The 27,086-nt window shown below is 42.2% G+C and overlaps 1 protein-coding gene across 2 annotated transcripts in view; it reads right to left on the minus strand.

The window, feature by feature from the left end:
- Window positions 1–22,882, minus strand: part of VWC2 (von Willebrand factor C domain containing 2) — a 64,764-nt gene extending 41,882 nt beyond the window's left edge. The window contains exons 1-3 of one of the 2 annotated variants that reach the window (XM_065832054.2): window positions 22,315–22,882; window positions 20,450–21,231; window positions 13,412–13,541 (exon numbers count right to left, since the gene is read on the minus strand). In XM_065832054.2, coding sequence (XP_065688126.1) covers window positions 13,412–13,541; window positions 20,450–21,163 — 844 coding nt within the window. In that variant the 5' untranslated portion in view covers window positions 21,164–21,231; window positions 22,315–22,882. Of the gene's footprint in view, window positions 1–13,411; window positions 13,542–20,449; window positions 21,232–21,990; window positions 22,083–22,314 lie in introns of those variants that run through there. The other variant, XM_071804439.1, reaches the window with a different exon arrangement.
- Between the last annotated feature and the right edge of the window lie 4,204 nt (window positions 22,883–27,086).

Here is a 27,086-nt window from a genome sequence, read left to right on the forward strand (position 1 = left end):
TATCTGGAAGTAAATCAGCAGTCACTCCATCAAAACAAGCAGGGTTACAAGAATATATTACATGACTCAACCCAACTATTTGAGCTCAGTATTTTACTCATTTCATGCAAGTCTCACCTGAGCCACAACCACCCACGGCCTGAATTTACAGACAATCCACTACATGCTAAGAAGATATGTGACCTTAATATTACTTTAACACTGACCTCTAGTGACAATAGGTGGGAATTTACCTTTTTATGGAGCTGCCCAGTTGGTAAATGCAACTTTGGCCGCTCTAATTACAGAGCTTGCTCTTGCATCTCCAATCCATAGCTACTCACACCAAAGGGAGCATGCAGGCAAGTAGGGGCCTCCAACTCATGTGTATTAGTTACAGTCACAGATGAATTACCGATGATGCACTACGGTCTGTAGAAATTGTATTATTAAATCCAAACCTCTGCTTTCATTTATTGAAAAGATGAAAAGGCAACAAAAAATAAACACTAAATGTCAAGCCTTGCAACTGTAACAAGTGTATTACAGTATAAACTAGGCACAACTAGTGACATGACAAGTGCCCACATCTTCAGGCAGCCAACCAAAATGTCATCTTTCATCTCATGAACTGTAACACCAAGGCAACCTCTTCTCTAATACTCTGTAGGAAAAGTAGTCTTGCAGCTCTTGGTACAGGACTCCTGCCGCTTTCTCTGCAAAACGAGGGTGCAATGGTCTATGTACCCACAGAAGCAGGTATTTCACACACACATACATTTTAATATAGTCCAGATGGAAAGATGAGCACATTACGGCAAGTTGGCAACCTCGCTGTCTAAAGAAAGCAGTAAGGATGCTATAGCTGGCACACCAGTACACAGCCCACCTTGCTGTCTTTGCATGTGGAATCACATAATAGAATTGCAGAACCATAGAATATAATCATAGAATGGTTTGGGTTGCAAGGGACCTTAAAGATTATCTAATTCCAACCCTCCTGCCATGGGCAGGGGCATCTCCCAGTAGAACAGGTTGCTCGAAGGCCCATCCAAGCTGGCCTTCAACAATTCCAATCATGAGGCATTGCAACTCCCCTAGACAGCCTGTTCTAGTGTCTCATCACCCTCATGGGGAAAAATTTCTTCTTTGTATCTAGTCTAAATCTATCATCTTTCAGTTAAAAACCATTACCCCTTGCCCTGTCGCTACAGGCCTACTTGTCTCCAATGTCTGGGAGGTGAAGTAAGTGGGTGATGGCCATGGCCCACTGCAGGGAAGCATTTCCAGACAGAGTTTCAAAAGTGGGAACTGCTTTCATTAAGCATGGTATCTGATGATCCCTCTAGCATATGTGTTATATACATAAAGACGTGTATACACACACACTTATAAAGAACATGCTTAGGAGGCTAGAAATCTGCCAGTTGGATCTCAAACGGTGAGAACCACCTTTACAGCTTATCCCAGCTTGGGGTAAATACCAGTGAGTTCCCTTTTACATTGTCCTAATGTTGTAATCCATGTATTTCATTTACACTAACACAACTTGTGTCAGGGGAGATTTTAACTTTTTGTCAGCTATCAATCCCGAATATTTGTCTCTGGTCCTCAAAAACCAGAGTCCAGAAAACTTCTGCTCTCCCCAAAACTTGCTTCAAGGACTGTAAAGGTTTCTAAACTGCTCCTCCGCTTAGCTGATACCACGGGGATTTTCACAAAAGCATTTTCTGGTGCACAGTCATAGCCAGGTGACTGCACAGACAGCAGCAGAGCTGGGATAGAGTACTAGGGCCCTGAGGGAGCAGGCACCACAAGAAACCTCAGAGCCAAAGCCAAATCAGTCATACCTAGGCACAAAAACAAACCCATGTATTTCCAGATAAGTGACTTGACTCTTCAGTCATTTTGACTGGAAAGAATCAGCTGTCAGAACAAACTTAACTAAGAAGACTGAAGATTAAACACTCGACTGATGTGAAATTAAGCAGTTCTCTCATACTGACAAATACATCACCTGCTCACAATGAAAACTGAACAACAGATAAAACTTCTCTGCTGCATGAGCTGCAAGCATGAAAAATCAAGGAAGTGGTTGTTTTTCGACACCACAAGCAGATAAACAGTGCACTTGATGAACGCCTGCTTACCAGCAAGCCAGGCAGCCTTTGGCAACACACCTGGACCTCACTTCTCTCAGTGCTTCGACGTGATGATTCTTCTATGTTTTAGCAGCTTATCTAATCACAGCAAAACACAACAGCCATGGGAGAAGGAAAACATGCCTTATTTAAGCACACTGAAATCAAAACCCAACCTGCAGATTTAATGTTTAGGCAACTGGACTTCCTCACATACTCCAGCTGTATGTACGAGTGCTTAGGGATGCACATGTATAATTAGGTTTAAATATCTATGGGAGAAGAGAGCAAGATACATACACTAAACAATAGATGCAAAATGGCCTCTAAATTGTCATAATCCTTATGTGGCTTGGACCTCAGCATCACTATGAACTGGTCTTAAAAACAATCACTCGCTCATGTTAGGGGCTGCCAAACCTCCATCTAAACTGTTCATTAGCAATACATCAGGCTAGCAAGCTGCCATGGCAGGAAAATAATGAGCTTTCCATTGTGGGGTGGCACATTCTCTATCACATTGACATAACAAATAACTCCATAAAATGCTATAATTTATTTTGTCTTATGAGCCTTTTTTCTTAATTAGCGCTTCAGTAGATTGTATTAAACACACATGAACTGTAACTACAGAGAGTCCTTGGACAAATCTCAGACAGTGTGCAAAGCTATTACACAGGTAATTTATAGGTGACCTACCTTTAGGTCATTTAAATAAAGTTTGACAGAATAGCTGAAAGCAGACCATGTCAAAAGACATCCTCATTAGGTCTCTTCACCATCATCTGCATGTACTGAGTAAATTGCTATTGTGTCCCAGCACACACTGCAATGATTGTGCAATGGTTGTGTGGGAAAAGAATTGCTGCTGTTTTAAAGATCTCTTACTTGGGTTTCTCTTCTTGCCTTAACAAGAAGGTCCATGTATTTACAGGATGGGTTTGGTTAGGTTAAAGTCAAGACAGCCTAACCATTTTTCTGCAAAGTGTTTTAAAAAGAGGCAGTTCAAAAAGGAAATTCTAAGATGTGGACAGTAGGAAACAATAATGTTGCATTTCCGCTCATGTGAAAATGAACTCCTATAAGCAGGTTTCTACTAGGCTCTATGGCCCAAGCACTTTCACCACAGCTAAGTTAAGGTGTTTTATTTCTTTTATCAAATATATTATTTTTACTTTAATCATAGGACACCGTGTATTAGCACTGTCTTCTACAGTATGCTCATGGATTAATTACATGGTGCATTAAAGACCTTCTTATGTACAATGTCTTTCAATTTTCTTGCTTCTCCTTGACTTTGTATTGTCAGAACAGGGAAAATTTTCATTTGTACTATCCCTCTCTCCCAGTATCACACTTTATCACACAATTTTTAATTCATGTGCTATCACTCCTAGAGACCTCAACTGTTCTCACAGGGGAATATTCAGATTTCTTGCTGCTCTCTTCTGTACTTCTGCAACCTCTTCTTGCTGAGTGCTCAGCAAACACAGAAGATTACACAAATCAGGTGGGAGGACCCAGTCTTTATATAATAGCATACCTCTAATAAATGTAAGCTTTTCTTAATGAAGCCTGACAGATGTTTACATACAGCATTTCACATTGATATTTAACTAAAACCACTTAGCAGAAATCTTAACAAGAGGCCATCAAAATATCCAAGCAATTTCTTTCACTACCTGACATATGGTTTTGTTGAATTTCATTTACCCTTCTGCTGTCTTATCACTTGGTGTTGTAAGATATTATTAACAGTCACTACTCCTGCTTTCTCTTTTGTCTTTAATAGGACTCACCAACTGCGTATCTCCCTCAAAACTGCCTAGCTCAATCAGTGACTTCTCTTTTGAACTCAAAATGTTCCAGGGGCTTTGAAATCATACTATAAGAAAGGAATTATTTTCGGAGTATAAGAAATAAAACCTTCACTTTTTCTGGGAAAAGCAATTAACACCATACTCTTGTGGAACTACGTGTGAGAAAGGAGATAACACTGCAGGCAAGTATTTCATACACAAGAGGCCCAAAAGCAATTGCTTGGATATAGATCTTCTTTATTCAATGCTATTCACCAAACAGTAATTTGAGTCCTGTTACAGTACATTGTTTGTTCTTTTCTTCTTGCCACTGCTCTATCTGATCAATTCCATTGTAGAAGAAAAAAAATTAAATCACGTGTTGGGTGAGCATGCAGTGAAGATACACATATCTTTTCCACAGGTGATAAAGAGTGTGCGGTTTGCTGCTTGCAAGTACTTCAAAGAAAGGTGGTCAGTAACCAGGGTGCAATAGTCATGTGTTGCAACTCAAGGGGAAATAATGCAGGAGAAAAATGCTCATCATCTACAAGACTGTAAGGTAAGTTGGATTTATATGTGTAACTTTTTAATAGGCCCTCCATCCAAGGGCTACCGGCAGAAACAAGCAAACAGAGCTGAAGACTCAGCAAAAGAATGGGGCATTTAGAAGAAAGCAATGTTTACCAGTGGGAAGTCACTCCTCTAATTAAAATTTAACTAGCACCAGTGCAGGTAGGAAAAAAAAAAAAAAGCCACAAACATTAGTGTGTTTTCCTAAATCAAAGTTTTTGGTTGTCTATCAGCTTTGGAATGTTAATCATTACGGAAATTGTGCTGGTGAAGATAAGAAATTACTTAAAGACTGTTATTTTCTTTTCTCTTTTTTTTTTTTTTTTTTTAGTTATTGCTGTACAGCTGAACATGCTCAAGGAATCAAAATGGCATGGATAATTACCCCCATGGAAGCAATCCAAAGGTTCACAAAGTAAAAGCTGCTTCTAACTTAAAGATCAAGGTTTTAAATTAGGAAAGCACTTGAGTCTCCAGTTGATAAAGACATTTGACCTGCTGGGTAAAGGTAACGGTCAGGGACTTAATTCAGGACTCTCACAGCACACAGTGTAGGGGAGTTCCCCAGTGTAGTAGTTTGAAACAGTAAGACATTATTTAGAACAAAAAAAAAAACCCCAAGAAGTGTGATTTTACAAATATTAATTAAAAACATCAAAGACTTTCTAGCCATCACTTCTCTTCTTTCAAGACCTTTTTCCCAACACAGGCAGAGGCATACAATCACCCCCTGGTCAAACTGATGTCAGGAAAGGAAACAGGTTTTCCTGGTCTTCATCAAATCTGTACTTCATTTTCAAATGCAGTTGGAACAGGACTGGAGGAAAAATTCTGAGATTGCTGTCATGCTCATGTAAAAGCTAAGACATCTCCCAAAGAATGAGTAGTCACAAGGAGTTAAGGCAGACCTTGCATTAGAAATCCTGCACTGCATGGAAAGGCCATCATGGTTGCAAAGCACAAACCATAGAATGGCAAAGGATCGAGAAATGAAGTTTAATGAAATCAGCCAGTTCCCTGCTTCCATCAATCAGTAAGTCGCCTAGATCAATTTGCATCTTCCTCAACGCCTAAACCTTAACTTCCTGTGACAAATACGCACAGAAAATTACATTGTGCTTACAAGTAAAAGGAGATTTCTAATATATCATTCATCATCAGACGGATGCACTGCCAATATACTAACATACCACAAAACTTCAATATAAGCCTCCACCTCCCCTCAAATCCATGCAGACTCTTGGATGCCTCATTTAACATAATGAAATAGCCCAAGCAAAACACACAAGGTATATATCTCTCTTCATTGCTCCTTTTAATCACACTGCAAAACACTAATCAGCCATGTAGTCCTATTACTGTATCGCTGTAGCACTTATCTAGTAAACAGTTTCTGTTTAGAAACAGGATTATCTGCAAAGAATACAACTGAGAGCTCACATGGACAGAGACAGTGTCTCAGCTGACATGGGGTAATACATTAACCAATGGTAACTCCATCTGGAGCAAGACAGAATCTAAGAGATCATAATTTTATCAAACAGTATAGTGTTCTACTGATAGGGAGTATTATTCCAAGGATATAGCATACATCCAGATGCACATAAGTATTCTAGACCTTGGAATCGTTCATGTTCCCCAAATCTTTGCCACAATTTCGATTAGGGACACACACAAAATTAAAACAAACATGCAATAGCAGAATGGGGGAGCAAAGTTAACACTGGGAATACTTTATCTAATGAACAGCATCAAGAACAAGACTGGATGTAGGAAAAACTTCAACTCCCTTAATGTTAGTTTTCTAACTTTCTTTGAACAGCAAAGAACAAATGCTGGGGGCAGTGTGTGGAGGAGGAACGGGGTACCACATGAGCTCCAGGATTTTTTTTTTAACATCTTACCTATCTCCATGTATGCGTGTAAATAAAACTGCAATACAAACTCAGACTATTCTTATATGAAGAACTTAAAAAACAAACTAGCAAAAACCCAAAGCAACTGATGACTTCATTTTGAGAAGCATGGGTTAACTGTTTCACTAGGAAACAAGAAAACCACCAAACGTGTCTCTGTGTAAAAGAGATGCTGTCAGGGAAAACAATCCAATCACTAGCACACTGTTTACCCCAATACCCTGGTGGATATTAGCACAAAGGCACCTTTCTGCCTGAACCAGACCAGCATCCAGGACTACATAGGATGGCAGATACGTCAAAATGCCACGGTGAGCAGCATAAAGTACATCAGACCCCTTTCTCCCTGTCTTTTTTTTTTTTTTCTACATGAATGTTGCCAGAAAAGTTATTCTTATTCTTCTCCATCTCCCCTCATCCAAGGATTTAAGTGTTTCTTTTTTTCTATCAGCACAGAGAGCATTTTCATCTTTTTGCTCCTGGAGCTGAAGTAAAACATCTTTTAAGAACCCAGGAACCACGACACACTGAAGTTCTGACTCCACCACAAGGCGCTGACAGCTTGTTTCCCACATTCACCTGGGACTGTCACTGCTAAATAACAGTTTGGGCACATCATCATTGGTTTTTGCTTCAACTCACAGCAAAGTGACAGCCCCTGCAAACGGCTGCAATGAAAGTGACTGATACAGCAGAATTTAGCTGTGATATATGAGTTAAACCTGCAGTATCAGGTAAGAGGAGAAAAACTGACTGCCAAAGAAATGCTTCTCAGGCTCACTATAGCAGCCTGTAATGAGAAAATATTGCCAAGTGGGTTCTGGAAAGCTTATAGGATACACTGCTTTTATATTTTAATAGGCTCTTCTACATCCTCCTACTAAAGTACAACGTACCACTTTAAATAGCAAACACTATTATAACTTCTGATTGTCCTCATGTGTCTGAGCAAAACAACAGGATGCTATACACTCAGGGACACTTACTGCTGCCTTTTGACAGCAGAACTCCCAATTGAAAGCATTATGGTTTCCTGGTGAAAAAAAGTAAAAAATACACGTTTATCTCTAAGTTTGAGAGATATGGATTTGATGGGTGGACTGTTCGGTAGATGAGCAACTGGATGGACAGTTGCATCCAGAGGGTAATAGTCAGTGGTTCAATATCTACATGAACACCAGTAACAAGTGGTGTCCCTCAGGGGTCTGTACTGGGACCAGTACTATTTAATATCTTCATCAATGACATAGACAGTGGGATCAAGTGCATCCTCAGCAAGTTTACAGATGACACCAAGCTGAGTGGTACAGTTGACATACCTGAAGGACAGGATGCCATCCAGATGAACATGGACAAGGTTGAGAAGTGGGCCCATGCAAACCTCATGAGGTTCAACAAGGCCACGTGCAAGGTCCTGCACCTGGGTTGGGGCAACCCCTGGTATCAATACAGGCTGGGGGACGAAGGGATCAAGAACAGCCCTGTGGAGAAGGCTGAGATGGGATGCTATTTGTGCTTATAAATATCTCAAGGGTGTATGTCAAGAGGATGGGACCAGACTCCTTTCAATGGTGCCCAACGATAGGATGAGGGGCAATGGGCACAGACTGAAGCACAGGAGGTTCCATCTGAATATGAGGAGAAACTTCTTTACTTTGAGGGTGCCAGAGCACTGGAACAGGCTGCCCAGAGAGGTTGTGGAGTCTCCTACTCTGGAGACATTCCAAACTCGCCTGGGCACATTCCTGTGCAATCTGCTCTGGGTGAACCTGCTTCAGCAGCTGGGTTGAGATGATCTCCAGAGGTCCCTTCCAACCTCAACCATTCTGTGATTCTGTGAAGTTTGTGCAGAAGTTTTTGTTAAGCAAGTCATGCACACAGAAGCATGGAACAAATACTACCATACATACACCGGCATTGAAATGCTTGAACTAAACACATCAGAAGGGAACAAATCACATTGGCGCACACAGTATGAGTGGAAATGGGATTACTCAAAGTGATTTCATGTTCATTAGGTTATTATTTTTTAATGTAAATCCATTTTTCATAAATGAAATACTTTTTTAATCTTAGAAACTAGACTTTACAATCATCTTATGATTCCTGTGTTTTACATCTAGAAGAGACCGCCATAACCACCACATTTGATCCCTTACTTAATGCAGACTGAAGAACCACTCTCAGGCTTTAAAACTTCTGGATCTTTGCTATATATAAGTTAGCTGCCAAAGCATGACTGAAAAAGTCATTTAAAATAAAAACAGAATGAGGAGAAGAGGACAATCAAAGGCACTGTTTATTTAAATTTCACAACAGCTTAAACTCCTGATGTTTGCAATAGTCCTTCCTTGACCTCTACCTAGACAGCATTATGATATTTTCTTCATCGCTGAGATCAAGGCATATATGGTCAAAAGAATATAATATTTTATTCAAACACACTGCAGAAAGACATTCAGTTTTACAGGTCAGATTCTCTATGGTGCTTGAGCCAAGTTGGGGCTGTAGGCAAGAGCAAAGCCAGCTCACTGCCAAGGGGCAGCTTCCCTTTATTCACCCAGAATAAGCATCCTCAGGCTTGTCGTGGCTGCACAGGTCACTCAGCCCAACAAACCCTCTCTACATGTGGATTTTAGAGGCATAACAGTTCACAGGGACTATGGTACTGCCTTGACCAGCAACATATTTTAATAGATTCAAGCCCTGTGGTGACAAAGTCCTGATGTAACAACAGTCACAGAAGGAGACAGCAGCTCCTTCAGTCTTTATCAGGTTTTTGACCCTCCCTGGACCTCTTTCGCACACACGGAGGTCCCCACTTGCCATTCACAGGCACTCTCAAGTAACTCCATGCCTAAATATTGTAATTGTACATAAAGGTACTAAAGCAAGTTCCAGTGAGTCAGCCTCACAGTACTGGTATGCAAAACCATGATCATTCATCGTCTCTGGCCACATCATGCTAGATGACCTGCACCTTACTAGTGGCCACCATTTCAACCACATGATGCATGTATTTCAACCGTAACTGTGAACCTAAATATGAAATAAAGTCCTGATGCATCCTGCCTAAGACACCTGAGATGACTATGTCCAGAGTAAAGTCTCTCTACTGCAAGGCCAGTGAGAACAGACAAGACATCTCCTGTGGACACACATGACCCCCTGGCCATCAACACTTTTCTTTTCGACTGATCAGCTACAACCCTTCACTGACAAGAGAAGTTCAGCTCTCCCTACTGCAGACACAGAAACCACACTGATGCACAGACAGATAAATGCTAGGAAGGCACCAGGATCAGCTTCATCTTCTCTGGGGCATTCTTTCAGCCATATAATGAAATAAAAATCTCTCAAGGACCTTAGAACAAAACGTTTTTTCGTCCAGCAACCACACCTCCCCTTCCAGACTCCACGCGGGCCGTAGGTTTAATCCTCCTGCAAAGACACTGGCTGGAGCAGAGCCACCCCTTAACTCCACCGACTGCTCCGCAGCCACACGCTTCAGGCAAAGTGGCATTCAGCTGTGTACGCCTATCAGGGCTCTAATACTGGAAACAGAAGTGGAACAGACAACCAAGGTAATTTAATCTACCACGATAATGCACTTTCAGTATTACCCTCCACCCCCTCCCACTGCCCCAAATGAATCAGTGACAACTACACAGACTTTTCCTAACAGAAAGGGAATTGTATGCCAATTATCTCTACCCTTCATTCTATACAAACTGCATAACTCTCTGTACCCAATTCTGAGCTTATTGATATCGCTGTGAACAGGTACAGCTTCCACAGAAGTAACAACGTTCCTAATACTGTAAAGTAGGATGGAGATATGAATTGGGCATGTGTTAATGCAACTCTCTGAAGTCAGATTTAACTTTCTGGATGTTTTTTTCTTGTTGCTGCTGCTGTTTGATTACTGAAAGCATGAAGCTCAACATGTCAACCCACACAAGAAGAAAGCCTCTCCTCCATCCCCATCTGTCCATACCCTGCTTCCTTGCAGGGCATGCAAACACGAAACTGCTCCCTTAGCTGGAGTGACTTGAGACATGAAAAGCAAGAAAATTCCCCTCAGCCCAAGATTTTCTCAGTGAGGTGTCACCTTTTATCCCTTCCATAGACTACTGTTCCGAGCAGATACTTCTTTGAAGTACTCCCTGTCCCTATTCACAAAGAAGAAAACATCTTCAGCTATGGAAGTATCTAGGCTCCTTCTTGAAAGTCAGGATGTGATATAGAAGATTATTAAATCCTATATATAAGACTGTTCTTCACTCTGAAAGTTTTCCATTCACTACTTCTTACGTTGTCTAAGCCTGATGAACAGTTACTTCTCCATCCCTCATCTGAAAGGTTGCCAGCACTTTTGCTGAATCAGGCTGGGTAAGTGAACTACAGTGACTCCTTTCCACAATGGATAATGCAAAGTGTCTCACACCTGCCAAGAGACCAAATTCATTCATTTCTAATAATGGCAGGCTTTCACCAGGTCTCCTGCATAATTTTTAATCAGGCATCTGTATGTGGTCTTACCAGTGATGGATGTAGTTGCTTAGCCCTGGCACCGTTGGTTCACCGCCCGCAATCTGCAGGTCAGGCAAACTGGGAAAGTCTTATCGGTTACAGAGTGCCAGAAAATGGAGGGAAATCTGAGCTGGAGCTTGTGCATTTCTAATACACAAATGTTAGCACATGTAGAGAACCCAAACCTCACCTCCCACCCCTTCTTGCTCTACCAAAGGCAGAATGAAGAGCATGAGGGCAGTCACCCCACTTACACGCTTCCCACAGCTCCACCTTTCCCACCGCTCAGGTTATGTGGCTGAGCTCCCTGTACATCACTCAAGCTCTCTTGGGTCACTAACACGATGTCTTTGATGTCATTGCTGCAACTATCAACGCTGAAGCACAACGTGATGATTGTTTCCCTGACTCACATTCACAGCACATTTTTTCCAGTAGGCTTGAAAATGAGGGGACAAGGCAGGCTAGGCTTTCCTGCTCGGTTTTTGCTTCAATCTAATTAAAAACATTCAGCAATTTGCTGAAGTTCCTTGCATACTGCACATGTCCCATACTTTAAAATAAGACTGGAAAGCAAATAGCCTGATATTATTTTTTAAATGCACTATCCAGATGGAGAAGATTCCTCAGAAATTTCTTTGTGATACTATACTGAAACTGCTGAACCAGAAAATTCAAGCTGCTTCTGAACTATCCTGTTTTTGTTGTTATTGTTAATGGCTTTTTTCCTTGTCTAAAAGCTAACAAGGAAAGCCACTCTTGGTTCTCTGACATGCAGAGAAGTGACAGTACAGCTCACTGGAAACAGTCAGCTCTGGTCACCTTGGTCTGAAACTGGGTCAGGGATGCCAGCTTATGGGTGTACCCAAGGAATATGCATTTATCTGGGGATTCAGATGCTGAGGACAAGGCCACCCTTTTCCAGCAGGCAGAACTTTGGTAGTTCAGCTCTAGCACTCAGAGAGGGCAGCCTCCTCATAAACAAGGCATGTTTATACACAATTTTTTAAACAGCCTCCATTTCTGGGAAACATGTTGAGGGATCTGTGTGAACATCCAAGCCATGCCCGGCACTGCTGCACCTCCTCAATCCAAAGACAAGCCACTGCTGGGGGATGGCCACTGCAGCGCGTTGTGTTGATGCTTGTGGGAGAACGTGCACCAATGTAAAGTCAATACAGCTTCAGTGTTAACACCACCAGAGAAATTCAGTGGGAAAGATTCCAAAGACTCCATTATGTTTGTAACTCCATGCCTACTACTGAAAACAGACCTTTTGCCCACCAAGAGTCACCGTGACCTGGGAACTGATGCAGAGCACGGTGCACACAAAAAGCCTGTGATCACGTCGGAAAGCTCTTGCCATCAAACAAGTGCTAAAGGATCCTCTGGATGGGCTAGCTATCACATCACCCAAATTCAGCCTTTTTCAGGAACTGTCACTAAATGCCTCAAAATTTGCCTGTCCTCATCTCCAAAGGCAGAGTGCCCTTAAGCTGTACAGCTGAGAACAAATTCGTACAGGGTTGTACCAACCAGCTAAGGGATGTGAAGCAATTACCTTTATATCCATACAAATGAAACTCCACCAATGCAATTAACTATCTCTTGTCATCTACTGTTGAATTTTTGGAAAGCACATGCTGTACACTCTCTCCTCCTCTGGCTTTTCCACAATTTCAATCAGTTTGTTTTAGCTAATATAATGGAACCTACCTATTCTAGAGAAATAACATATGGTTGGAAATTATCTGAGTATTTTTAAATGTCTTTTTTAATTTTAAATATAATTTCATTTGGGATTTTGCAGCTTTCATTTCTATTAATAAATTATCATTTTTTCTTTATAAGTGATGAGCTAGTGTGTCATGTAATTTTTTCCTCTAAATAGACCAAGACTTTGATCTAATGCAAGCCCTTGGTGGGAGTAGAAAGACTTTCTGTCTAATTTAGTTATGAAAAATATTCAATTAAACTTGGGAGTTTAATTCATTTAGTTATGAAAATTAAATGAGCTCAATAAGGTACATTTGATTCGCCTCAGGAAAAAAAAATAAAAAGAAGAATCTCTGAAAGGGAAACAAATAAGAAGGGAGAACAAAAGTAACTTTTAATGCTCACATTGAAAGGTGGATAACATGAAGAGCCTGAGTTCTGTTTTGTGTGCCTACATAAAACACATCCACAATGAGTTCATGCAAAATTTATATTCAGAAGCTACATGAATCTCTGATATTAACACCCTAATTGTCTCCTGGGTAACAAAAATCCCTGTAGGTCATAATCGAGTCCACTGCAGTTAAGAGAAGATCTGGCTCCCCACACTGGGAACATACCACCCATAGACAACTCTTCTCCATCTGCGTTTGGTCAAAAAAGGAAAATATTTGAATTCTTTTTCAAATCCAGAGCAGAGCAACTTGGATCTCTCTGACAGAAGCCCCCATCTAGTTCTGCAGCTGTCACTTACCATTTTTGCAGATAGGGCAGCACTGATCAGGCTCATACACCGGATCCACACACTCCGTCTGGGGACAAGCTGAGACAGTGCACAGCACCTCACCATTGGCTTCACAGCGACACTTCTCACACGGAGAAACCTGAAACACAAATCCAGTCATCTTTTAACTCTCGTCACTTAATGCCCTCCTGAAGTGTGCAATGACTACTTTTCCATCTGTGTTGCTCTTTCTTTCATCTCTTTTTCTTCCCCCCTTAAAAAAACCCCTTATTTTGGTCTGAATAATGCAGAGATTGAAGCTGGGCTCCTGAAGAGTAAAAACCACAACACAAAACAACACAGGTTCTGCTCTGAATGTGAACACCAAATGGGAAAGTCAAAGGGATCCTGGGAACAAGAACACTTTAGACTTTTAATACAAATGAAGCAAAAATTTCCCTGACACATTTCTAATGAACTTCCAGTAAATAAAGTTCATAACTGAGATGAAATTCTGTTTAATACTATTAGAGGTTCAAAAGTAATTCAGCAAAAAATACTGTATTTAAGGAAGCAAAATTTTGCTAAATCAAATATGAAACTTCCTTTCACAGAAATCCTAATTGCAATTTTTCCAGGTTTGAAAGCTTTTTGGTACCAGGAAGTTTAATTTTATTGAAAATTATCATTTTCAAGGAGAAGTCAGGGAAGAAACATTCTTTGAATACAGGTATTTCCCATAGATTAATTGTATTTGGATCATTCTTGTAATACTTGTAACTTTCTGAAAAGAAACTGCAATTCAAAGAAATGGGTGAAGCAAAATACAGGTCATCCCTTTTACATACTGAAATGTTACTGGATTTGAAGAACTCTATGGAATAGGAGTACCATGAGATGATTACTTGAATGACCTACTTCAATGAAATTAATTCCAAACAAAACAACATCAAGGCCCTATTTAGGAAAAAATGGACTTTCAAATGTCTGCATTTGCCATGTGTACAGTTCCAGTTGTACCCTATAGCGTTGCTGACCAGGCACTGCACATTGCATTGCTGATGTCCTTGTACCACACAAGGAGCTGGAGGTAGAGAGAAGCAAGGGTGCTAAAGAGCAATAAATGGTATACTGTAAATCTCATTGCTGTACTCCAAAAAAACCCACACTGGCATCCACGCTAAGATTTGAGGACGAAAATGCAGCTGAATGTTATCATCAGCAATCCTCTAAATCTACAGTCTGTGCAAATTCTAGGTTTACTTAAGGATGAGGTAATTTTTATAGACCCTTTTTCATTCCAGACTCCAGTTAATGCCAAACAACCATCCATTGCATTTCTTCAATAAAAGCAGAGTAACCTCAAACAAAATATGCTTTGTGAAGAACCATCCAGCCATCTAACTTGCACATCATCTGCTTTCTTCTCCCTGTTTCTTAGGCAGCCCATCACATTTTTCCTCAAATCCATTCTCTGCTTGCTTGCTTCTTTCACATCCTTCTCACTTCCAAAGTTCAAACATGCTGGTGCTTGCACAGCATCATTTCCAACTAAATGCTCATCCATGCTTTGCCACTTTTCTTCCCACCTGCCAGGGCTGTTATTTGCTTCTGCACTCACATCCCTTTTCATGGCATCCCCTCTGCTTAGAAAGCCTAAACAGGGTTTCTTACTGTGCTGCTTTCTGCTTTTATTGCTATTATTTCTTTCAGGCTCCCTTTGCCAGCTACTCACTTCCAGTTTTCTCTTTACACTCCACCAAAGATAACACCACACCGCAGATTTATAAAATGCAGTAAGAAGGCTGACAGCCCAGTACTGCAGATTTTTATTGCAGGCTTTGGGACAAAAAATTTCTCCTGTGATTGTTTATAAAGTGCCATGTTCACTTGCAGAACCAGAGTGTCAGTGGCTGAGGAGGTTTCTGATCTGGTGTTCAGAACTGAGAGGCTGAGGTGTTCCAGGTAATCACTTGAAATGCACGTGAAATTTTGAGCGTCAGCAAACCCGAGCTCCTAAGTATCTGCAAGTCAATAGTAAGAAGCCTTCCCTCTGGAGTTAAATTCAGCAGCAATACCTACTAAGTTATGAAAACACGCTTTTTGGGGAGAATTGATTGATTTTTAAAAATTAATCCTACTAGACCTCCATTCCAAGGATAAGGCTCAACAAGGCAAGCCTATAGCTTTCAACTGCTTTCAACATTTTTTGCCAGCACTTGAAAAAGATGACAATTTGCCAATGACCACACTTCAATGAGATCAGTAACTACTACAGATATTCCCTCTCCCAGGACTCCACTTAGTAGCCATGACACTCAATATTAGAAATTAGAGTATCTGACGATAATCAGGAAATAAGACAGCACATAGATGTTATTCCTAAAATCTCTCAACTGTAAAATTCAAACATATTCTAATTAATTAGATCGTTTACCAGAACTCCAAATCTGACAGAAGCCTAAAATTCCTAGAAGAAGCAGCCATTTAATGAAGCATTGAAAATACTACCCTGTTCTCCTGAAAATAAGACAGGGTCTTATAGCATTTTTTGCTCCAAAAAATACTTACTTTTTAAAATGGATAGCTGCCTGGACACTATTTAACTTAACTTTTTTAATGAACTGTAACTAGGGCTTGTTTTTGGAGTAGGGCTTATATTCTGAGCATCCTCAAAAATCCTGAAAAATCATGCTAGGGCTTATTTTTGGGGTAGGTCTTATTATCAGGGAAACAGGGTACTGAATGAGAAACAACATTGATCTAATGTTTATCTAACAATGATTATTCAGAATAATGCATTTCCATCCTATATAGCACATACACTTGAAGACTTCGTCTTCCATGAATGGAGAACATTGTTAACATGATACTGCAGTCATTAATACCCTTCCCATGATCATGGGATTTCAGAGGAATAACTGTAGTACACCTTTAAGAACTACTGTAGTCTGTACAACCCACCGATACAAGTAATGGTAACAGAGTTAAGGAAGGTCTCCACGCGCTTATTTGTACAAAGCTCTTTTACGACATGTAAGTGAACCACAGTGGCTGCTAAAATGGTACTAGCATCAACTTTTATCTGTTAGCCTTTGGACTAAATGGTAGTGTATGGCTTTTTATATATCATCAGGATGTAGCAGGAACTGTAGAAAAATGCCACTTCTTTCTGCATCTTAATGGCAGCTTAATACTTGGAAACATAATCATCACTAGAGACAGGGAGAGAGGAGCACATATATATAACAACAGCTAAATGAATCAGAATGAAAAGACAGATTTGGCCCTTCATATCTTTTCTTCTATTCCTACAAGGTAAGCACACTCTCTGCAGCACAGTTCCCAGTGGCAGCCAATGCAGTGAGCATCCCGCTTGCACATCTGGAAACCACCAGCCCAGCAGCACTCAGGCTCAGCACATCTGACGTAACCAGGCTGGACTGGAAATAACACCATCTATCAACCTCCCTCTGAAGACTGATGATGCTAACTCTCCGTGGCCTATAGATGAAGCTATTAACTCTACAGCAGCAGTAGTTCTGCCTATGCAAAACCTGGGGGAAGAAAACAAGAGACAGAGAAGTCTTGACTATTCACCAGGCAGCTGTAAAACCTGTGGAAAATAGAGTACATATGGCAAAAAAGGAAAACAAACAAACAAAAACAACAAAAACAACAAAAACAAACAAACAAAACAAAACATGTATTTAAAATTGTTTAAAGGGAAGTTTATGACCAGATGTATAAATAGAGTTGTAGATGATGTAAGAAAGCAAACACACCATTGTGTAAACAGGTAGATTTCCCACTAGTGGGCCATGAAGAAAACAGTAGTTTAGTAAGGAAGGCAGGTTTATCCAGCAACTTAGTTTAAATTGCCATAATTGAGAAATGACAAATCATTTGCACTCATTGAAGTTCTGGTCCAAAGTAATTTGAGCTTTCTCTTCCCCCTTTCTGCATGTCAAACTCTAATTAAAAACCAAAATAATCCAAAAACAAACCAAAAAAAGTCTGAATTAAAATATATAAATATATATGTTGTGCATTTGGTTCCTTGAGTCTTGAAAACATTTACGTTTTTTAAAAAAATCAATCATAATCCCAAACTGATTTGCTAGTGTCCTGGAATTTCTAGTAATATTCCCTTGCCTATACATCTCAGGAGAACAAGAATGGGGTTAGGCTGATAAGAATAAACGTATCAGCCTTGTTTTTACTTCTCTGTGCCTTCTGTGTCACAGATGTTTCAATATCCATTTGGACTTGTTGACTACAGATTTCCAAGTTACTCATAAATAAATAGGGAATTTGGTAGCAGAGAAATTCTAAACAAAACATACAAAACAACAGCTTTCAAAAACACTAGGTCTTTCCCAAACCATATTATACTTCTGAAGAGAATTTAAGGTCCTTGTAAGACTTTTTAAGTCAGCCTGCATTTTCAAATCTTACTGTGAGATTACAAAACATCTAGTGGAGCACATGCTCAGCAATTTCCAGCCCCTGCGTACAGTTTTATTCTCATTCCATTTCACTGATAAAGGCTTCTGCTCCCAGTTCCACTCACATGGATGCTGAGATCCCTCTGCCATCCTGCCTTATGATATGCACAGAAGAGTAGATGGGGTGCTGATGGAAACAGCTTTACGAGACCTCATCCTTCCCCTACACGTTTTGTGTCACCATCCATGTCCTTTTTGAAAACAGAAAAACACGTGCACATACACACACGCATGAGAAAAACCTACAGGAGGTCTGTGAATCAAAGAAGAAATACATCAAACCTCCCATTCCCTGGCATACTCAGTTTCCGAGTTAGCACTGGCTCTGGTCAGGGTATTTTTTTTTGCCATGCCAACCCATATATGAATTTAATATAAGCAAACTCCCAAACTTGCATGCATATTTATGAAACTATGCATAAATGTTTGTGCAGGTACTGTCACTTAGAAGTTAGGAGGTCACCTTTTCCTTCCTTCAGTACTCTTTGCCACAAACAGTAGGTGCAGATACAGAGAAAAATCAGATTGCGATCCATTTATAACACCTTCCCTGACCTTAATCAAGAAATGGCATATTAGTAACCTCTCCAAGACCATCAACTTTAAACTCTATAAATGACCTTTGAAATTGTGTGCAACTACTTGCATTTGCAATGGCTTCCACAGAGCAGCAGCAATCTGATTACATCTATACTTTACCTCTCCACATCGCAGTAGCATGGGCACATAGCTGCATTTACTTTCTTTGTACTCACAATATTGAAACCAACATTGAAGCTCAACTTAAAATCAAGGCCCCCACATGTCAAAATAAACAGGCTGCAGTTCCACAGCCTAATTGCGCTGGTAACTTTCCTTGTACATCCCAAGTGGGCATCCCTTCTCACTCATGTTTCCAAAGCTGGCAGGGAAAGTAAAGCAGGAAGGAAAATGATGTTTCATTACAAGACGGTATCAGCACAAGAGATAAAGACTGAATGTGGTTAAACAGAAAACTGAAAGCCAAAGTCTTTTCAGAACATTTCTGTAAATGTCACCATTCGGCATTCCCTTTTTATCAAGGCTGCCAGACATGTTCCAAGGTAACAAGAAGCCCTACAGTTTTATCCTCTCACTACATGCTCAGTACAATAAGGTACATTAGGTTTGCTTTACACTACATAAAGAAAAGCAACTAATTAGAAGAGCATGCAGCAGAAGCCTTTAAAACTTGGACCGTGAGACTTATGCAGTCAATGTGCAGAAGCATCACTGTTTTGAACCACCCCTCAGAATTAACTTCTCTGGAAAAGGAGGGATCTCACAATCCATTTCCAAAAAGGTCATACCAACTAGTTGCTGTTAGAAGTACCTTCTCCCTCTTAAAGTACTGTCACCCTGAAGCTGAATGCAATCCTTGAGGTTGACATGGAAAAAGGGGAGGATGACATGATGCTTTCTGCCATGGTTTGAAAAATCACTGACGATTCACACATTACTGCCTAAAGAGAACAAGGAGAAACACTGTGATTTATACCAGAGAGAGTGATTCTTCTCCTTAATGCACTTGTTTGTTTTTCAAGAAGGCTGAATAATGTGGAAAGACATTATGAACCAAAATTAAGTTTCCAAGAACACAGAGATACCAACAGAGAGCAGAGGCAGCAACTTATTTACAGCCTTCACAAACACATTTCTTCTTCTCCATTCTGAGAGAGACTCAAGCTGCTAGAACCCTGAACTGGACTTCGTACTCTCCTCAGCATATTCAGCTCAAAAATCTCAGGTGTATTCAGAAATGGGTTTTGAACCATCCCTGTACCTAACAGTCACTCACAAGCCAAGTTCTTAGAGTGTGCTTGCAGATCTCAGCCACAATAAAATCCTAATGGGAAAAAAGGAAAGCTGGCAACCAGGGAATTGGCCTCAACTCCCAAAACTTTTCAGTGTAGTGCAATAAGCTGCATTTTCAATGGCAATAACATTGTACAGTGATGCTAAAAAGGCCCTGCTCTAAAAGGACTTCCCTCAACATAAAGCTTTTCAAGTTTAGGTATCACTGTAATGCAGACTGCACACCACGTTCTTATGAAAAAGAAGGTCCATAGTCATTCTCGGAAAGCAAACATTATGCAACATTGGTAGCACAGTTCAAACAGCAAAAAAAACCCAAAAGAAAAATGACCGTTAGGGAAAAGGTATCATCACAGATCGAATACTAGCAACAGAAGTCAGCCCACAAAACCCTGCTTGATTCCTGCAAGGTGTAAGTTTCACAGGAAACAAACATAATGTTGGAAATTCTTGTAAAATCCATGTCAACATCAAGTACCATCCTTTCAAGTAGCATTTTTTACTGTAAATACCAAAGGAACTAATCAAGATCAGCCACCTCATTAAAAGATGTTACAGTAGAGTAAGAAAGGTTGTGTTTAAGGGGGATATTTCACAGTGCTGAAGAAGCAGCGTTAACACAGAAATGAAGCAGGGAGGGGGTGGCCCAGAACGCCCTCTGAGAGAGCAGGTGAGGAAAGAAACGACAGAAGAACTCACAAAAACGACTTCTGGCTTCAGCCCTTACCATGAACTCCTCCAGGGTCTGGTAGGTCTTCCCTCGGAACTCGCAGTAGTTCTTCCTCTCCTTGCACTGCGGGCAGCACTGCGTGGTGTCCACATGCAGGCAGCGAGGGTGGAGCCTGGGGCACTCGGGCTGGATGCACAGTGGGCCCTCCTCAGTGCACAGGCAGGGGCAGGCTGAGGGGCCCGGCGTAAACTTCTCTCCGATGGCGTAGACGAAGCCACTCTCGTCCACACAGCCTTTCCCGCGGTAGTCCGGGTAGACGTACTCCTCTGGAGGCTCGGGAGTGGCGCTCGCAACAGCTTCTGGGAGAGTCGAATCTTCAGTCACCTGAGGTTCCTCGAGAGCGGCATCTCTTTGCTCTTGTACTTGGATGCTCCTGGATTTACCGCTGGTCCCCTGACTGCTCCAAGCCTGCTTCTGCTTAGTCCAAGACTCCTTGTTCGAGTAGTTCCTGTTTCCTTTGCTCTTCCAGTCCCTGTTGCCCTCCTCCCTTCCGCTCCTGCCGATCTCATTCATTTTCCCCGGGCCTGTCTGGCTGTCCCGTGTCGATGTGTGATCTCTCTTTTCCTGGCTCGCCTTTATCTCCTGTTTGTCTTGAGCCTTGGCCAGTTTTTGTACAGGTATGGTGGAGCTACAGAGGGCAACCATGAGGCAGCAGGTTACGAGAAGAGAGCTAGAGAGAGCTCCAATTGCCATTGCAGTAGAGCTGGGCATCACCTACTGCATCCCACAGGGGACACTGCATTCACATCGGAGGGAAGTGCTTCTCAGATCCCCAGTCCCTAGGAAGAGAAAGATTAGGAATGCTACAGCTTCTGCACTTCTCCCCCTCCCCACGCCTCCACCGATACAACATCTCAAACAATATGCAACCTGTCTCGGTAGTTTATGCAAAAGGCAAACAACAGCCTAGTGCTGCATCCCTCCTCCCTGGCTCTGCCAAGTCTTATAAATAGCAGGGCTCTGGACACAGACCGGGCATCTTCGGCTCTGTGAGAGCACCACACAGAACTCGGGAAGTTAGGGTGTGCAAAAGCAGATGCATGCAAAAACAGGACATATGGGGGCTATTTTTCCTTTCAAATGACAAGATGTGAAGAGTACGGATGCTAAATTAAATGGAGCTCCCCAAAACACAGTAGAGTGCGGAACAGAAATCAGCCAATTGAGCCCTATTTGCTAGACTGCATGAACGGTATTTCCATTAACCTCTTATTCACTCTGAAGTGTGCTGGGTATTTCTTTTTTTAATACCTGCCGCTGAGCACATTTCTTTTAAAGACAACTAAAAACAAGTATATTAAAGCAAGTAGAGCTAAACTACTTCTCTTCCAAACTACCTAAACAAGCACACACCACCTTTCTCCCCGTGATTTAAAGGCAAAGCAGGGCCGTTAAGAGTTTCCGCAGCAGAGGGTTATAATTTAACCCTCGTATTCCAGGAGTTCAGCAGCACTCCCGGCTCCTGTCCTTAAAACACTGAACATTAAATCGGAAAAAAAAAAAAAAGAAATTAAAACGCCACAAACCACAATACGTACACTATTCCGCTATTCCGGCCACGATAAGCAAAGATGCTCCAGCCTCCCGGCACGGCCCCACCTCCGAGGTACCGCTGCTCAAAGCCATTTAAAAGCCTCCCTGCCCGTCCGCCCGCCTCCCCCGGCCCTCACCGCCGGCACCGCGGGGCAGCGCGCTCCGCCCGCCACACGCTGCCCGGCCGCCGCGCCGCCTGCCCAAACTTTCCGCGGGCCGGGCAGCGCCGCCCGACCCCCTCCACGCTGGGATGGGAGGGAGCCGGCGCCAGCCCCTTCCCCAGCCCGGCAGCTTCCGCAGTGACCCGGCCCGGCGCGGTGCTTCCCTACCTGCGCTGGAGCCGGGCTCAGACCCGGCGGCTCGGAAGGGCGAGTCTCGCCCCTCGCTCGGCTCCCATGGCGGGGCCGCGGGCGGGCGGCCGGCGTCGTCTTGTTGCTGCCCGCCCGCCGCGCCTCCGCGGACCCGCAAAGCCTGCAGCGCAGCGCGGCGGCCAGCCGATCCGGCCCCGCCGCCCCAGGGGCGGGCTCCGCCGTGGCCCCCGTTTCCTTCACATGGCGGCCGTGCGCCCCCGACCCCGGGGGCGGCGGCAACGGGGCAGAACTGCAGGTGCGCCCCCTCGTTCGGTGCGCTGCCGGGCCGGCGGGGAGGGGACTCGCCGCTCGCCGAGGGACGGCAGCGCCTGGTGCGGCCGCGCAGTGCCCCTACGCGCGCCTCCCCGCCCGCGGCATGTGTGTGCGGGGGAGGTGCGTGCTGGGGCAAACCCACTCGTCCCGCAGGGCTCCACGGCGGGCACGCTCCGGGCCTCTCAGCCGCGCCAGGGGAGGGGGGAGCCTGGCGCAGCAGGAGGGCGAGTGGCTGTCGGGAGGCAACGGCGTGCAGCGCGGCTCGTTTGCGGTCAGTCCCGCACAACGACGGCTGAAACTTTTGCCGGTGTAACGGTGCCGCTTCGGGACGTGAGCTCCGTACCCGCGCAAAGCCTGCGGCGCGATGCGGCGGAGATGGGCGCGCTCCCCGCTGTGTGCGGCGCGTACCCGCTGCCGAGGTTGCCCCCTCGGGAGAGGAGCGCGGGTGCCCGGCTGGCACCGCCGCACGCACCTGCGGGGCTCAGCTGCAAACCCGCGCTATAGCCGAGCCCTGGGCGCGGGCGGTGGTGGTTAAGCAGCGCTTAATCGGGGCAGCGCAGGCTGTGCCTGTCTCTGTCCACACTGCAGCATCAGATCGCTCTGCTTTAACTCCCTCTTGTCTACAGCGTTTTCTAGCCATGAAGTGGTATATGATTTGCTCGTTGAAATATTTACCCGTTCTTTTGAATAGCTGATGAACGCTTTTGTACTTAAATATAATTATGTTTTCCTCCTTTATACTTTTTGATACAGAAAATGGGCAGAATGGTCTATTATAAAGATCATGGCTGAAACAGAGATAGCGAGACTGTTGGGACAGAAATGCAAAAGAAAAGAGAGACAGAGATCTTTAAGCTTGATGTTTTTGTTTTGGAGCTGAGCAAGGGCTTGGAACCCAAAAGGTTATTTATTTATGTGTTTATTTGTTTTTAAGCTGCATTAACTGACACACCGGTATAATCTTCTATGAGTTTTGCTTTACAGATGTTCCAGAGCAGTCCCAGCCGCACTAACCCTTCTGCCGCAGTAGCTCTTTTGCATATCCTACTGTGCCCTACTCAGAGCTAGGGCTGGTTTTCCCAAAGTACTTGGCATTATAACTGAAATTTTAAGGCTAGGTAAAATTTTCAGATTTTTTTTATTTTTCATTAAAATGGTGGCACTGCAATATTGATACTCAGAAGAGCAATGAAAATCTGCTGGATACTAATGTTTCACTGTTAAGTACCTTCATGAGTGCCTGTTATTTGTGAAAACCCAGACGCTCGAACTCCTCCACAGGAAGATGCAGGTGCTAAACTCTTTTTTGGCTGCTGGGTTCTCGCTATAAACATCTATGAGTCCTGTCTACCAAATTATTTCTGTTGACACCATCTCATATCTCTCAGTCAGATATTCACCAGCTAAACAATGGTTTAATCTTCTGAAACTTTAAAATGCAAGACTAAAGTTTTGAAGGATACCAAGAATTCAAATATTTCTGTAGGTTGTGCTAGTAAAATGAAATTGCAGATTGCTATGGGGCTTCTAGACTAAGTCTTATAGAGTTAAGGTAGACCTTTCTCATTACCTGATTAATAATAATTAAGAAGTATTTGTCTTAAAATTATCATCTAATTACCTCTGAATAAAGAATGGAATCTTTGCCTCTTCTAAAAACAGTAATTTTATGACTTATGTAGCTTAAACATTGACACCGCATCACTAATTCTAGAAGAAGAACTTGAGCTTTTGCATTTACAAGCATGTAAGTTTTGCTGTAAACAGTAGCTAATTGTAGCTAGAGTAAGACAGAAGGAAATGGGGGATTTGGGAGGGCAATGCTACTTCTGTAATAAAGAGGAGAGAGAAGCCAATTTATGGTTCTAGCACTTTCATGTTTCCAGATGAAACTTTGGCACAAGACCTGAGATCTTCAGCATCCAGACCTCTCTTTGTAGAAGGTCTGCCTCACCCAGATCTAATTATACGGCACACAAATCAGCCAGGGCTGAAAGTTCAAGATACCACTGTGTAATAAGAAGGGCAAAGCCTCAGAGCACTTTCATAGCAACAAACGGCAGCTCGTCAAAGCCTTCCTGGCAAAGTAAGAGGTAAATACCCTCATACCCTCATTTCTTTATCTAAAATATTTCTCGTTGGACTTCAGTTTCTGTTTATTCAGATTCACGGGTATATTAAGTGGCAGATGGTACCTGACATTAGGACCCTTGCAGAACTGAGACCTGACTGCTGCCCTAGTATCAAACTGTCATATATTATAGTCAAACAGCAGATATTTAAGAAAGGTTTGGTGTTTCCTTCAGTGTCAATTCTGAACTAGAAGAAGAGAGAAACATGAGAATGTATTACTTGAAGGCTGCTATTAACAAGGTCTTTAATGTGAGTTTTATAGTCCTGGTATAACACAGAAAACCCTGGAGACTGAAGTCCTTCTGTTTATTCACAGAATAAAACCACAGGCGCAGGTCTCCCCACTCTGCTTTCCCCCCAGGCAGCAGTAGGAAGGACCACTGTGTCTCTGGATGAGCATCAAAATCTGCATCTCGCTCAAGATGCTTTCCCTTCTGCTGGGTCTTGTCTATGCGATGAGAACTTTGCATTAGCTAAATCAGAGCTGGCCTGTGCACAAAACAGTCTGTGCTGGTTTAACTTAATTTTACTAGGAATTGGCTTAATTTTACTAGGAACAGCTGAATAGAAAACAAACAGGAACACAGCAGCTGAAATAAAAATGATGCTGGCAAGGAATGACTTAAGTTAAACTGGTGTGATGACCATCTCCATTAGATCAGGTTCAAGACAGTGAGAATAGACATCCTTGCTGAAGACAGCTGGCTATTAGTCAGGGAAAGTTAAACATCTACTCCATGAGATTAGGGAGACTGAAATTTTGAACGATGTTTTTGAGAGTAACCTTGGTGTGAAAGATTGGCACCCAAGCACAAGATATATTCTTTATCAAATTAAAATCAGTTGTTTGTCTGGTTAATATCAATATAAACACAAAACCTCACAGCTATGCAGGCACTTCATCTGGACATCTAAGAGTGCTGAGGATAACCATTTTTATCCTAATATATAGGTAAAGTGAGGATACACACATACTCATCCTCACTCTAACACACACATCCCTTTGCATGACCTCATGCAGGGAGCGTGCCCCATCATCCCTACTTTTGTTAAAGATGTATCCTCTAGTGTCTCCTGTCTTCAGTGAGAAGAGGGAAAGAAAAGAGGAGGAAGGTCCACGAAAGCCTGGGGAACCAGGCAGGGCATGACAGGTGGGGGACAGTAGAGGACCTCCAGTGCAACTGGGGCTGTGGGGGGTATTTAGAAAACCTCACAACAACAGCAAGATGGGCTTTGGTGACACGGTGTCTGCTGAGCACTTGATGAGAACGGGGCATGCTTAGGGGGAACAGTGCCTTAGGAGGGGTGAACCACCTGTGCCCATTTCAGCTCAGCAGCTCCAGAACTTGAGACAGGAGAAAACATCCCCAAAGCATGACTCCTCTGGGAAAAAGGATGGCCGTGTTTTTATTTTGCTTGGTTTCATTATTCCTTCTGAAGGGAAGAGAGATGTTATTTGAAAGGTATTTTTTCTTGTGGTACTAAAGTACCAGTTGTTCAAGGAGGTTCACATCACAGCTTTCGAAAGGTAGCAATTTGTGCAATAGTATTAGTCCAACTGTATAAAATAAGGCCTTCAAACAGCAGTCAGTCTGAAGACAGAAAGAGAGAAACAAAGCCAAGGTACATATTACTCTAACAAATCATGTGTATTTAAAAGGCTGGATTATAAATAAGCAGTTTAAAAAACTCTTAAAAAAAAAGTAAGCTTCCATAACTATTTTTAAACTAAGTTAGCTTTCATCTTTTCGTTTTTATTTCTTCTGTTTTCCTTATGCCACTTGTCAAAGGATACTGAAGACATACTGCTCCAGCTCTTTCTTTTTTCACTAGTCTGCTGTCTTGTTAGTTGACTGATAATTAGTTATTGAAGAAGTATTACACAAGCTGTAGTTACAATCACGTCTTCATTAATTGTTTTTAAATTATTCAGTTTGTCACAGATAATGATATGTTACAACATTATTTTTTTCTGCTTCATGTGCATGAAAACAAAACTTTAAAAACCTCTGTCATTTAAAATTTAGGCTCTTCGGTGCAAGGACTCTACACTTCTATAAATCACAGTCTGCATGCTGGGAAATAAATAATTATTATTTTTTTAATTTTAAATTTTATTTATTTACTTATTACTGGTAATACAAAACCAAAATTTCTGTAGACCAGTGGGATATTTAAACTTTGGAAGTCAAAAATTTATGAAACAACTTTTAAAGGAAATTTTTGCTACTACTTGTTGGTGTTCCAAGAACTCCCCCTTTAGCTTATGATTTCTCTTTTATTCAGCCAAATGTAAATATAATTTTTTTTAGTTTAAAATATCCTTAATTAAAATTATTCATAAC

This window comes from Patagioenas fasciata, chromosome 2 (assembly GCF_037038585.1).
Source record: "Patagioenas fasciata isolate bPatFas1 chromosome 2, bPatFas1.hap1, whole genome shotgun sequence".
Classification (NCBI taxonomy): Eukaryota; Metazoa; Chordata; class Aves; order Columbiformes; family Columbidae; genus Patagioenas; species Patagioenas fasciata.